The sequence below is a fragment of the Xiphophorus hellerii genome, chromosome 5 (genome assembly GCF_003331165.1).
Source record: "Xiphophorus hellerii strain 12219 chromosome 5, Xiphophorus_hellerii-4.1, whole genome shotgun sequence".
NCBI lineage: Eukaryota > Metazoa > Chordata > Actinopteri > Cyprinodontiformes > Poeciliidae > Xiphophorus > Xiphophorus hellerii.
In genome coordinates, this window is record NC_045676.1 from 5,846,517 (window position 1) to 5,860,367 (window position 13,851).

The 13,851-nt window shown below is 36.4% G+C and overlaps 1 protein-coding gene across 11 annotated transcripts in view; it reads left to right on the forward strand.

The window, feature by feature from the left end:
* The window catches only part of tenm3 (teneurin transmembrane protein 3), a 404,304-nt gene that overhangs the window by 129,361 nt on the left and 261,092 nt on the right, over positions 1 to 13,851 (forward strand). For 8 of the 11 annotated variants that reach the window (XM_032562228.1, XM_032562226.1, XM_032562229.1 and 5 more), the window contains one exon: positions 9,866 to 10,042. The exons of the other annotated variants lie outside the window; for them this stretch is intronic. In XM_032562228.1, the coding sequence (XP_032418119.1) occupies positions 9,866 to 10,042 (177 nt within the window). The remainder of the gene's footprint in view (positions 1 to 9,865; positions 10,043 to 13,851) is intronic. 11 annotated transcript variants of the gene reach the window in all.

Genomic DNA, 13,851 nt, shown 5'->3' on the forward strand with positions numbered 1-13,851 from the left:
TATAAGATACTGAATTCCTCGAACTTAGAGTTGATCAGACTGCTCTGCCTTGAAGATGGTTACAGACTGTTTCTGTTGAAAGAGATGGTAACATATTGCTCACTCTTGTGCTCTCCCCCAACGGACAGAGCTAATTTATACCACACATGCACACATCATTCCTCTAAAGAGCACATTAGCAGGAGAAATAATGATACCAGGGGACGGGTCACACACTGTGTGTTTTCATGTTCATCTGAATGTGTGGGCTTGATTATACACTTGAGTAATTAGTGGAAATTCTGATTGCTCAACAGTTTCTTTTCTCCTGAACATATCTCTACAACACCTGTTAAATACTTTACAACATGGCTACAGATTATATAGATGGGACATTTTTTTTAACTAACCGCCCTTGATTGGATTAAGATATTGATTAAAATCAAGCTCATCCATTTGCTATGGACGTTTAATCCTTAAAAGGACGCAGAGGAACAGATCGCCAGTCCATCACGGCACTGAGATTAAATCAGTGCTAGAAATGTCTTTTCAAAGATGTGGCCGAGTTAGCGTGCTCCCATGTTGTCTTACAGTATGTTTGTCCTGCAGTCACACGTGTGGGAGGTGTGTGAGGGGTTGTGTTGGTTGTGACATTCTATTATTATGTGTGTTACTGTAATTGTGCCTGGAGGACGAAGTGGTTTAGTACTATTTTATACTTTAGTACACTCAAAAAAGGCCGACAAATCTCAGCAACTTCTAAGAGAAAGAGTAGATAATGGCTGAGGAGGAAAAGGCGAGAGTCATTTCAGACCAATTAAGCTTAAGTTTCTTGCTCTTTGCGTTTCCTTTTGTCCTTTTCCATTTGTTTCAAGGAGATATTTATGGAGACACATCTTCTATAGTCCTCCTGAGAGGGAAAAAATGAAAGCCACTTCTTTTCTACCATAAAGTTATATCTGTCTGTGTAAAAAGGCAAGTGAGTCTGTTTGCATGTTTTTTTCATTAGAAGGTCGAAGTGAAGCTCGCATGGGAGACTTTTATGACACATTGCATATGTGCAACAGGAAATCCACGTGAATTTAGAATAGATTCCAGTTGAAGTATTAATGACAGAGATTTAGGAAGACACAATAGTATCCCAAGGAAAAGGATGGATCTTTTGACTGTAATGTATGCGAGGACAACGGTTTTGGTCTTTACATTTTCACATGGATCCTGGCAGTAGGGATGCACCGAGGTGGAAATCTGGTGAATTAGTGAGCTGAGTTACTGAAATAAATGGGCTTTTCAATCCTTTTTTAAGTGAAATGAATGGGGTTGTATATCATGCATCCCCACTTAAAAGATATATTCAGCTTAAGAAGCTTTTAGTATCAAAAGCTTAAGTCAAAATTCCACCTTGGAAACTTTTTCCAGATACCAGTGTAGTTTTCTTGGACTCTTATTAACCCAGTGGTTTCTTTTCATTTAAGTCAAAAAGATAAACAGGGTATAAATTTACTGAGAGAAAGGTAATGGTACTTCTCATTTACCAGGATCTTTAAATGGAACATTAAAAGCATTTCAGGTGTGAAACATTTTATGCTCAAACTAATAAAAAAGCACAACACTTTGGATCACAAACAGGTTGTATTTATTTTTAATTAAAACACGATAAACTACAAACAAAAAATTAACAGCTTCTTGATTAAAAAGTGAGGTGCTGCTGCAGCTGTTGTGTGGTTAAAGCTTCCCTCACATTTTATGTGTTAAATATCCAAGTGTTGCAAATGTCATCTGACTATAAATTGATTGTTGTAATCACCACTGGGCCCGTCACTAACTTTTAGAGAAACAGGAAGGGATAAACTAGAGAACATGGATGAAATCACCTATTCATGTGTAACTGACTCATGTTGAAGAGAATCAATGAAAGTTTTAACATAAAGTGGTTGCTAACTGCTACTACAGAAAAAAACAGACTAACATGCCATAAGTTGAAAAATAAGTAAAACCTCTAAAAGCTTTTGGAATGAAACCATTTTCAAGGTTGATATGTCACTTCAAACATTTAAGCTGAAATTTGAAAGCTTCAGGTCTGTAGCAAGAACATGAAAGAATGAATTTGATATTTATTATTTTTTACGTTTGAGTATTTTTTTTTTATTCCAATATGTCTGTTTTGGTCGTTTTTATATTTAGATTGTCAAAACTGTCTCATAAAAAACTACAAATGGAGGTTTATTTATAGTCATGCAGAACTTCTGAAGCATTGGGGAAACTGTATATGAATGCAAACTGCACCAGCCAAAAGTTTGATCTAATCTACACATTAATTTTTGATGAAGTAACTGTAGCAAAGGTTTTGGCTATTTGTGAATATTCTCCTATTCCTTCCTGCTCCGTTTTCCTTCTCATTAGCTTTCAGGTACCGTAAATCTGACTTCACTAATATTTTCTGTGTTATTCAGACAAGTATTTTATAAATAATCTTGTAATGATATTTTAAGCGATAGTTATTTGAAAGTAGTTTTCCCCTCACTCTTCTGTGATACATGCCTGAAGCGTGTTTTACCGCTAAATGTAAAAACATAACAGCAGAAAGCTGGCCGATCCAGGCATATGGCTCATTAAACCACATATTTGCTGAAAGCGCATATTGCAACAGATGGCATTGTGTAAACATAAGCAAGCCATTTAAGACAAGAAGAACATCTGGAGATGTTCTGTCTTTGGATTGTAGCCTCTAAGACATATTTTGTGGTAACTCTCCATGATCACATTACGTTATTTAATTTCTTTCCTCTGTGCTGGAAATGAGTCCAAATTACAGAACATCTAACAGCTAAAGGCTACTGGTTTATGTGTGCATATATACTTTGCTTATAATTATATTCATAAGTTTATGAGAGCTTTACATGGATTGATAGTTTTGTTTATCTGTTCCTAATAATGAGCTCTTCACAGCAGCTTATAGAGTGCTTGTTAATTCAGTTCACATTTGGTGTTTTGTAGATGTAAGAGTGATTTTGTGTATTCTCATTGCAAACAGGAACTAAACTGATGTTTACAACAGGAAATTCTGTAATAATAACAGGGTCTCTCTTTGTGTGTGTGTATATTCAAGAAGTTGTTAAGCTTAAGATGTTTGAGAAATCACCATATCCTTTGTTATTTTCCTCGCACACTATAATGAAAGTAAAGTTTCTTTACTATATACAGTCATTTGAAAACAAAAGACATCCCATAAAAGCCTTTGATTTTATGGGATATTTGTACATAGGGATATATTTAACATTAATATTAACAATACTGAAAGCAATAAAACTAAAACGAAGAACTTTTAAGACATTTTCTGTTATGTAACTTCAAAAGATTCAATTTCTGGTGAGATTTTCACATTTATTTCCACTTAAAGTAGCTAAAATCACTCATAGGCATAACATATGATGTATGATTAGAACACCTTTGGAACAATATGACACAGGATTTTGAAGGAAGTTTGCCTGTTTAAACCTCAGACATTTAGTCTGATGGAGTAAGGGTGAACACCACTGTGTGATCCAAAGAACTGTCTGAGGCCTTCAGGATGACGATTGTAGCAGCTAATGTGTCTGCTAGGAGATTAAAAGATGTCTCAAAAGAATTCGAAAATATTCCTTTTACCATACGAAAAATAATCTGCAAGTGGAGAACATTCATAGCAACTGCCAACTAGTCCAGGTCTGACTGTCCAAGCAAATTCATCCACAGCACAAAGACTGAGCTGACTGAAATATATAGACTGTATTTATAAAAGTGTTAACTGTGCTGTGGTTTTAATTAAAATAGTCATAAACAGAAAAAGAAAAAAAAACTCACCCTGTAAAGTGGAGCAAATTTTAAAACCTCTGGTTTACTTTCATTATGGCTTTCACCCAGGCTGACGGGGTGGCTTTCAGAAATACAATGCAGTGGACGGAGCGCACCACTACCAAACCCGTTCTATTATACGCGCTGCCCAGTGGCAGAACAGGATTAAACTATGCCGATCATGCTGCCCCATTTGATGCCCATGCATACAATATCCAACATTTTTTTTACTCTGATTACTGTGAGCTGACTACTTGTAGGCTGGGCAAACCTGAAGTTTGGAAGTGTGTTCACTTCTTCCCAGCTTCGAGTCTCACTCAAGCAGTGGACACAGAACCGTGAATGTGCAAGGGGCCTAAAATCTTCAGGGTGTAGAAGTCATTCTTTCTTTCATACCTCATTCTTTAGGTTATGGTGTCAGTTGACACATTCTGCCGTTTAACTCTGAAAGTCTTTTGACTTTACTGATTGGCCTTCCCATGACAGAGCTGGCTTTTTTGCCTTTTCATTTGTTTGTTTTTTTACATGTGGTGATATAAACACCAAAGGCTTTTGTTGAACTGAAAAGTAAGACATATTTTTCTGTTTGTTAAAACATTTAAATTTGTTTTGTACTATGACTCTTTATCACTTTGTAAGGCATTCTGTTTGTTTTATCATATTCTTCTAGTGTGGGAAAGCAACAACAGTGTGTCATTTACAAAAACTCATATCAAGGCTCCATTACTTTCTGAGAACACAACTGTCAGATATGCAGTAAGTGCAACGTATAAGAGAATGAAGTATTCTTGGAAATGATCTTGGAAATAAGCTTGGCTCATCTTTTTTTGCTCCCTTCTTCCTGGAAGAATCATTTAATCTCAGTTGGTTTGTATATGGAACACTCATCCATCTTCAAGTCTTTCCAAAGATTCTCTCCAGAAGCGTCCAGATTCGGTTCTGGATGTGGTGTACCATGATTCTCAAAGAAGTTGCTTAAATCAATTGTTGATTTTTTATATGTTCTTTGGTTGACCAAATTGGGAGTTTATTATTGTCTTTAAACAGAGAGTATTTTTAAGTGAGACCATATAGTGTCTTAGTGTTGGTGTGGTGGTTTTTGTCTTGGACTTTTGCCTGCAGACAATTTTTTCCAATTCTCTTTCTTATGGTGAAGGCATGACCTGTGATCTTACCTGAGGCAAGTGAGATCTACAGTTCTTTGGATGTTGTTGTGTGGGTTTTTTGTGACCTCTTGGATGAATCATAGCTGTGCTCTTGGCATAATTTTGGTCAACCCACTGTTTCATGTTTTCACCATTTGTGGATAACTGCCCTCACTGTGGTTCACTGGAGTCCCAAAGCTTAAGAAAGGACTTTGTAGCATTTTCTGGACTTTGTAGCACTTTCTCATGTGTTCCTGAATTTCTTTGGATCTCGGCATGACGTCACTATACTTCACTTTAGCAAATGCTAAATGGCCTGTACTTCACTCTACATTCAGTCATTCACACATTCACTCACACATTTACACTTTGTCATATGGGTTCTATTTAAGTGATGTCTTGATTGAGAACAGGTGTGTCTATAATCAGGCCATGGTGAGAAACTGAACTCAGGTGTGTAAAACCAGTTATGTTTTAGAAGGGAGGATGGCAATCACTTTTTTCACACACGGCCATGTAAAGTAGATTTTTTTTCACTCTTAGTAATAAACATCTTCATTTAAAAACACTTATTTTCTGTTTACTTGTGTTGTCTTCGACTAATATTTAAATTGGCTTGATATTCTGAAACCCTTAAGTGTGACAAACATTCAATAAAAATAAGAATAAAAAGTCAGGAAGAGTACAAACACTTTTTCACACCTCTGTACATTCTTTGATTGCCTGTCACTTTACTGCGAGTCCACCTAAATTTTCCAAATGAGGGATAATAAAACTTATTTATATTTTATTCTATACTGCAGCTCTTGAAAAAAATGTTATCTTCTAGGCCCAGTTGAGATTTAGTGGTGAAATACAAAGAGTCATCTGTGGCAATATGTGTTAGGGCTACTGGGAACAGATTAACTGATGCTAAGGAAGCATATGCACTGGAACTTGTTTGGTGAAAAAACAACAACCCTGGGAGGTTTTTCCTTCCCTTCAGCCACGTTTCTTGCACACTAAGTGACTAAATTTGAGCTGTAGCCCGCCTTCTTACATAAATATCTGTTAGTAATGAACATGCAACAAAGTATATTATGAATGTACTTCGACGATTTCACTTTAACTCTGCTTTGGCTCTTTAGAAATTTTGCCATTAAATATGATTCATATATATATGACTCATCAAATGTTGCCCCAAGATATGACTGCTACATAAATCCATGTCCTTAGGTACTCAGGAAGGATGCCATGAGGCATCCAGCCATTTTCTTGCAAGCTATTTTCATACAGTTATTTTTACTCCATTGATCAGTATTCAAAAGAAGGGTGTCTTGAAGCTTGAAGAACCGATTTTTATGCAATAAAAGCCTATGGTGTTAAGTGGACAACTGCATCTGGCTTTGATACTAATACATCTCCTCTTGAGCTAGTTAATACACTTAATAGTCCAATGAGTTAATAAAGGTAAGTTCTCGAATTTCCTCCAGGCCTAAAATGCAGCATTTTAGTGCTCCTCCCCCTTTATATTTTTTCTTGCAATAAACTCCACAAAGGAAGTCTTTCATATGGAGATTTATTGAGTTCAAGAAACGTGGGAAAACTGAATATTGAGACAGAGAAGTTTCTTAAACTGCATGAAATGGTCAGGTTCATTCTGACATGATGAAAACTAATATTTAAAAAAAGTCTTGAGACCCAAGGCTGTAGGCCCTGTTGTTTAAAGTTAAAGAAATGAAAGGTGCTGTCATCTTAAGAATAGTTTTGTAAATCAAGCCAGTGCATAATCAAAGACTGCCATTTTACTTTAGCATACAAGACTGAAAGTAGCTCTGTAACTCCATGTTTCATGGTTACTTACTTATACAAAGTAGTTATTTTTCTTTTATTTTTGTATCTCATTGTATCTCTTTAAATGAGATGGATCCAAAACTTCACACATTATGGGAACAGTGATCCAAAGGAGTAGATGTTGTTGTATAATTATTGTGTTTTATTGTTGGACATATAATATAGTTCTTGGGTTGCAGTAAAGCTTTTTGAAGAAGTGTTGTTAATTCCAAAACAGTAAATGTCAGAAAACAAAATCAGCACAACTTGACAGCTGCTTATTTTTTCTAAAATAAAAAAAACAGCATTCTTTGCAGGAGACAGTATAATAGTGCTGATCGGTTCTGTCCAATTTACCCAGGGAATCCAGTGGAGCATATCTGCTCTTTAATATTGCTCTCATATAGCTCTAATCCTGTAATGTTCATGTTTCCTCAGCAAAAGCCAAACGGAGTTTATTTTTCCAATATCCAGCATCACTCAAAAAGAGGAGTGGGGGATGGGGATTCAATAGAAAATGCTACATACATCTGATTTGCTATCTCAGTGAAACAAAAGGCAGAAACGTAATTAAACAGCGACTCGGGCCATGCCATTTCAGATTAGTTTTATTTAAGCTTCGTCACTGTTTTATGGTCAGAAACAACAGCAGAAGTATAAAATGTCTGACATTTCAGAATTGTGTTTATATTAAATTAAGAAAACACCAACATACACGGAGTTTTGAAAGGAAAACTGTATTTAGTTTGCCTCTGTTCATGTCTATGAAGATAATAAACCAAAAGGTGTCATCCCATCAAATGACTCAAATAAAAAATTTTATTTTGTTGTTAAAGGTTTTTTTTGTGCGTTTCTACAAATGTTCATTGTTTGTGGTTTATGATATAGTGGACAGTTTTCAGGACTGAATTAGCAAAATACTTAAATGTGTGAGAAAAGTGAATATAAGGCAGCTGATAAAATATCTGAAACTTGTCAGGGAGATGACGTTACATTTGGAATGCCAAACTCGGCTCTCAGTTCATAACAACATGGCCAATGAAAACACAGAGAGATGGAGGCAGTAAGGGGAAAGTATGAGTGAAGTAGTTTGGAGATTTAACAGATCAACACTTCTGTTATGACCCTTCTGTGCTCCTGTAGTTTACCGCAATGGCAAATGACTACTTGTGGCAAAACAGAAAAATCTTGGCCTCTCTGGTGTATGTAGTAAATCTGTTACTATTCATCTTCAACTATTTTTCATGGTGGAGAGGCTTTTGTCATTCAACACATTGATCCCAACAAATGTATTATGGAAATGCTTGATATTGTTGAGTCATTCAGTAATTGTGAAAGTGTTCTTCTCCATGTGATTAGTCTTTTTTTTTTGTAAAAGAGGTTTAACTACGCTGTTATTCTAAAACACTCAAACCTTATCAGGCCATCTACAGTTAGTTCAGCACGCTGCTGAGGTCCAACAAGTCATTTCAAGTGAATCCTACTGTACATCTGTGCTGTGTGGAGGGGACATTAATGTAAAGATAAACAGACTACAGCTGCAGTTTAACACTCATTTGGCTCAGAACCAGTGAAAACAACAACTGCAATTAAGGCAGACAGCTAAATATTCCAGAGGATTGTTAGATGGGACAGTTATTGATTTAACGTAATTATTGGACATCAGAAGACACTATGTACTGACAGAGAATGTTAAGAAAAGTGATTTTTTAAATTTTTTTTGTATAATTGGACATTGAAAATTCCCCAAATTCATTGAATACATAAATAATGTACTGAAAACAAGAAAAAAAATAAAGAAATAATATAAGAAAGCATTTTCTTATGTGATAATCTCTCAAACAACAACTGCAGTCACCTCGGTTGTCCCAGCATAAGTTATCTGTTCTGCTTCTTTAGTTCCTTTCTTTCACGTTTGGCATGTTTCCGTCCTTAAACCTAAGATCCCAAGTTTTGCATAATAATGGATTAAATATGAGAGACTGTTGTTGGTGGGTCAGGGGAAAAAATCCTTGAGCTTCACTTTTTTATTTCCGCAGAGCTCAACCATGTTTCTTGCATAGATTATCTTCTATGCAAGTGCTCACAGAGTGCTCACTCTTCCCTTTTTTCTGTGTTGTCAATATGCAGGCTCATGTCCATTTGACATTTTACCATTTAAAAAAAGCTTTTTTTTTCCCAAGTGAAAAAATCCATTCTCTTATTTCCTTGCAAGATATCCAGATGGTGACATTATAGACACTACACTGGGATCCATATATGGAAGTGTTTCCTGTCTAAAAGTTATTTTTTCTTTTTGTGTCTGACAAGTGTGCTTGTCTGTTATGAGATCTAATGAAAAGTGTGTTTAAATTTTGTTTATGCTTCATCTTTTAAAGATTTGGGTTTTTCTGGTTCTAAAATACAATATAATAACTGTAAGTTTCTGAATTTATTGAGATAAATAAATAAGTAGATAAATCAAATTAGTCTGTCTTATAGTGAGAAAAGTACTAAAAGACAATCTAAATTCAACAGAATTGCTTGAAATTGATTTCTCTGTTCTTTTTAACCACTAGTTATCTTCCTTCATGGTGGTGAATTTCTATGGATTGCTCCAGATTTGGTCAGAGCTTTCTGTTCCTCCAAAACATACACACAGACCATAAAACACAAATTTACACAAGCAGAGAGCTGTGCAATTTAGCATTCACAAGTCACTAAATGCCAAGGTTACCACATCAATACACAATTGATTTTTTTTGCACTCTTCTTGTAAGTCTGCTTTCAAGGCGATGCAACAAAAAGCCTGCTCTTCCTCATGTTCATCCTTCAACAACTGGAAGTAGGGTCTCTTTTTAGTCCTGGTGAATAACCAGGTTCTCAAAAGATTTTGTTGGTCCTAAATGTTCAGTTTAACTCCTGATATTGTCTTTCAGCTGCTGTGATGTCATCAATCTCATATCACATAATGCGCTTTCAGCAGCAGCCATCATACTTCATTATTCTGTCATTTTGCTTTAAGATTTTAGTAACTTTTGAAGTTCTTTGTTTTTCTTTCTTTCTTTAAATTCATCTTTCTGTTTTTTTTCCTTTTTGGCTGTGTTCTTTCATAGGTTCTCCCATGCCCTCCCCCTCCTGCCCATCACCTGTCATTGACCAATCACATCCACAGTCTAATCCACATGACAACCCGCTGTTAGCCGACGCTATTGAGCCAGAGTCAGACGAAGAAGAGGAGGAGGAGGAAGAAGAGGAGTATGCAGCTCGGTTGTACCTACCTGTAACACATGGTAAAGGGACTTTCAGGGTTCATTTCATTATTTTTTTACTAACCTTAACCTTAGCTGATGACTAGTGAAGTCAGTAGTTCTCATTTCAATTTGATGGAGGGTTAGAACATGAAAAACTTAAGGTCATGTTGTCCTCAAGCCTGCTTTACTAACGTGACATCTTATGCTGTGATTTAGACTGAAATTAGTCTGATTATTTTAATAATCCCAGTGCTCTGGTTGAAGAAGCTCTTTATGACATATGAAATCACAGACCATCCATGTTCTGGATGGTACATGGTCTTTAGAACATGGGATCACAGAACCAAAGAGTATTAGCCTATAACATGACTGCTTTCACCTGAGCAGTGTGCAGATGTTGTGTTTAAGGCATCCTCCCCATGTTTCACTGAGCTCTGTGTTTTGATCCCCATGCAGGCAGTGTTATGCAACAAGTGCTTCAGATACAAGTAATGCTTTTGTGGACCATTATCAACACTTTATTGTTTGCGCCCATAAACTGGGCTGCTGCTGTCGCTGCTTTGTATTGTGTGTCACAGTCATTCCTCAATCCCATTTTAACGGTTGCATCTCATGCGTTGCGACCCTGTGACTATTAACTCCTAAAGTGGTTCAAGGGGATAATGGATGATCTTCCAACATATGTGGGAACATTTTATCTGATGTCAAGGCAAAAAAATGTAGAGATGCACCAATCCACTTTTTTCATTTCTGATACTGATAGAGATATCTGAAGTTTAGCATCGGCCAATACCGATCTGATACAGAAAACCAGTGCTGATTTGGCTTAAACACAGACGTAAATGTACTGAATTACAAATTTATTTGATAGCTCTGCACCTTTACAGCCCATTAAAATACACAAAAAAACTTGGTCAAACATGTAAAAGGGTTAGGGTTAGGGCACAGCTTTAATTTGTTCAGTCAAATAAGCTTCAAAAGTGGCAAAAATGACTTGAGAACCACTGTTCTGGTGTTAATAGGTTGTGAACTTACTGGGAGCTTTGCACAGTCTTCACAGTGGGATAGTAGTGTTTACCAACTTGGAATGGTTCCATTCAGAGCTCTGAATTTCAGTACACTTAAGTCCCGTTTCTTTTAAAAAGTGATAAGTACCAGATGTTGAGCTGTATTGGCCGGTCAGTAAGCCGGGGTCTGTCCATTTTCCAGTAAAGATTTGGATAAGAAGCAGACTTTGATAGGCTGAAAACCATGAGTACCACAATTAGTCAGATACAATTAGGAGAAGGGGCATCAAAGGGAGAAAAAGGATGAAAAAGACAGCTGAATGGAGTGATGGGGGTAGAGAGACAGACAGACGTCTGCTCATATATACATTGCCGTCTAAACACAATCAGAAACAGCTCTGAAGTCGGATCCTGAAATGCCTAAAAGGCTGTGCACATATGTATGTTTGTGAGTATGTGTGTGGTCCTCTTTTCCCAAAGTAGTCCCAGCTTGACCTAACCAACCAATGTTCAGCCAACCTTCTAAAATATCTCTCTCACCACTTCCTGCTCTATCTAGACATGCTTTTTTCCTTTTATTTGTCTATATTACTGCGCACTCCTTCTTAAACTTGTTTTTCTTTGCACCACTGATTTTGTGGAAAGTCAAGCAAAGTAAAAAAAAATGCCTCTGGCTTATAAGTTCTTGCTTACAAAGAGAAAGGAAAAGAGAGAGAATAAGAGGAACTGAGACTGTGGGAACATCCAAGAAAATCCAGTAATACGGTTACTGCTTGTTTATTGAGTGACCATGTAGCAGAAAAACATAGAACAATAGAGGTTGCCAAGTTCTTTATGTTTATATTTAGTCATTTTCAAGAAAAAAGATGGTGAATTCAAATGTTTCATCTACAAAAGTAAATCTACAGTTAACAGGCAGCATATAATTCTGATCTTTGCTGTGACATATGGTGTTTTTAAAGTAGATTTCTGTTTAGTATTTACACAAGATGTTGGAGGACGCAGCCATGGCTGCAGCTTTTGTACTGCAGAATAAAGCTTCTCTTTTGTGGCATTTCAGAGTGCCCATTAATTTCATTTTTGCTTACTTCATTTTGTTCAGATATCCACAATACACAGCATTAACTGTGTAAGTAAAGTAAATAATGTCAGGAAAAAACATAAAATAATTCAGTTTAATTCAATACAGTCAATTTAGTCCAGTTTAGACTCTTTTCTTTCAAATATACATACGGCAATCCAAAGTAGTGCAATATAATCCACTCCATAGCAGTCCAAATTTTATTTAAGGTGTAAATAATTAGTGGATGATAAAAAAAACAAACACATTTAATAATACATGGTGTGCATGTCAGGCCTTGTGGTCAAAAATGTATCAGATGAGAAGTATATCTAAAGTATATTGTAGTTGTCAAATCAAGAAAAAGAGACATGCAGCATTTTAATTCTGACTGTAATTGGATGTTTTAATTGCTTTTTAAAAATATTTCATATTGATTAATTCAGTTGTGATTTTATAATAATCTCTATGCTATATCATAGCTAGATATATATCCATCTGAATGCTGTGGTCGATTTGAAGGTCTCTGCTTTTGCGACAGTTTAACTGCATGTTAGTGCGTTTTAAGTAAGTTTAAATCTAGTTACATGGATTCCAGTTCATTTTATTTCGCCTTGTTCTGCCAATGGCATATAAGGCCAATCCAATTATAAGCCAAACTAAAATACTCATACAGATTCAGATCCAATAGATGCAGTCCTGATCAAAGAGTTTCTAACATACTTTGCTTTAATAGGATGCAGTAAAAAGTAACATCTCCATAAATTAATAGTAGATATTTTTGAGTGTTTACTAAACTAACAACTTAAGAAAATAAAATGTTGCCTACTCGTCAACAAATGTATTCTTCTAGTTTACATCCAGAGGTGACATGTGCTGTAAGAGATTCAAGAAATCGTGTTGTGATTCCTTTCTTCTGATACCCGCAGACAAGTTGTCTCAGCTTTAGAGAGTGAAAAGACGCCAAAAATCATCCACTGTCCAGCCTGCAGATGCCTCAATAGACGCCAAGTCAATCAACTGGGAGCGGAAAAAGCAGCATAAAAAAGACAAGTTTCTTTGCCAGCGGCAGGATGACGCCAGTGTTTATTGACATCGTCTATAGTGAAAGCAGTAGGCATGTCCAACCACGGCATAGAGAGAAACATGAATTACACTTAGTGCTTTTTACTTTGAGACCAAGCAGGCAATTCTCCTCAACACCAGAACTAATCAATGAGCCACTAAATGAAAGGGAGGAAGGCGAAAAAAAAAAAAAACTACATATTTCTCAACACCATTTCTCATCAATTATGGTTCAGGAAATGAAGGAGGAAGGGATTCAGAAATTAACAGTTTTGTTTACCATGTCCAGAGCTAAAAGACAAGAGTAGAGCTGGGTCAAATTGAAAAAAAGAAGCACGTCGAAGATGAGAAGAGACTAAACGGAGGGATAAGATAAGACTCAATCATTGATCAAGCTAATGAATGTCAGGCTAGTCGTCGGGTTTTGCCTCTCAACAACACACACACGTAAACACACACAGAGGACATGAGCAGAAGCACGCAGTTCACGTCTGAGGCTGATTGCAGAATGGAGTCACTTAAGTAAATCAAAATGTTGTGGCAGGCTCCATACAAAGAGGCTGGGAGACACAGAGAGAGCCAGACAAAGAGAGATACAGCGGAAGGGAGTTAAAGGGTAGCAGGGTGAACACAAAGAGGGAGTGTGTGCGTGTGTGGTTGTGTGTGTAACAGCTAATGCATTGTGCTACAAGATAGAGATTAAGAAATATTACAAA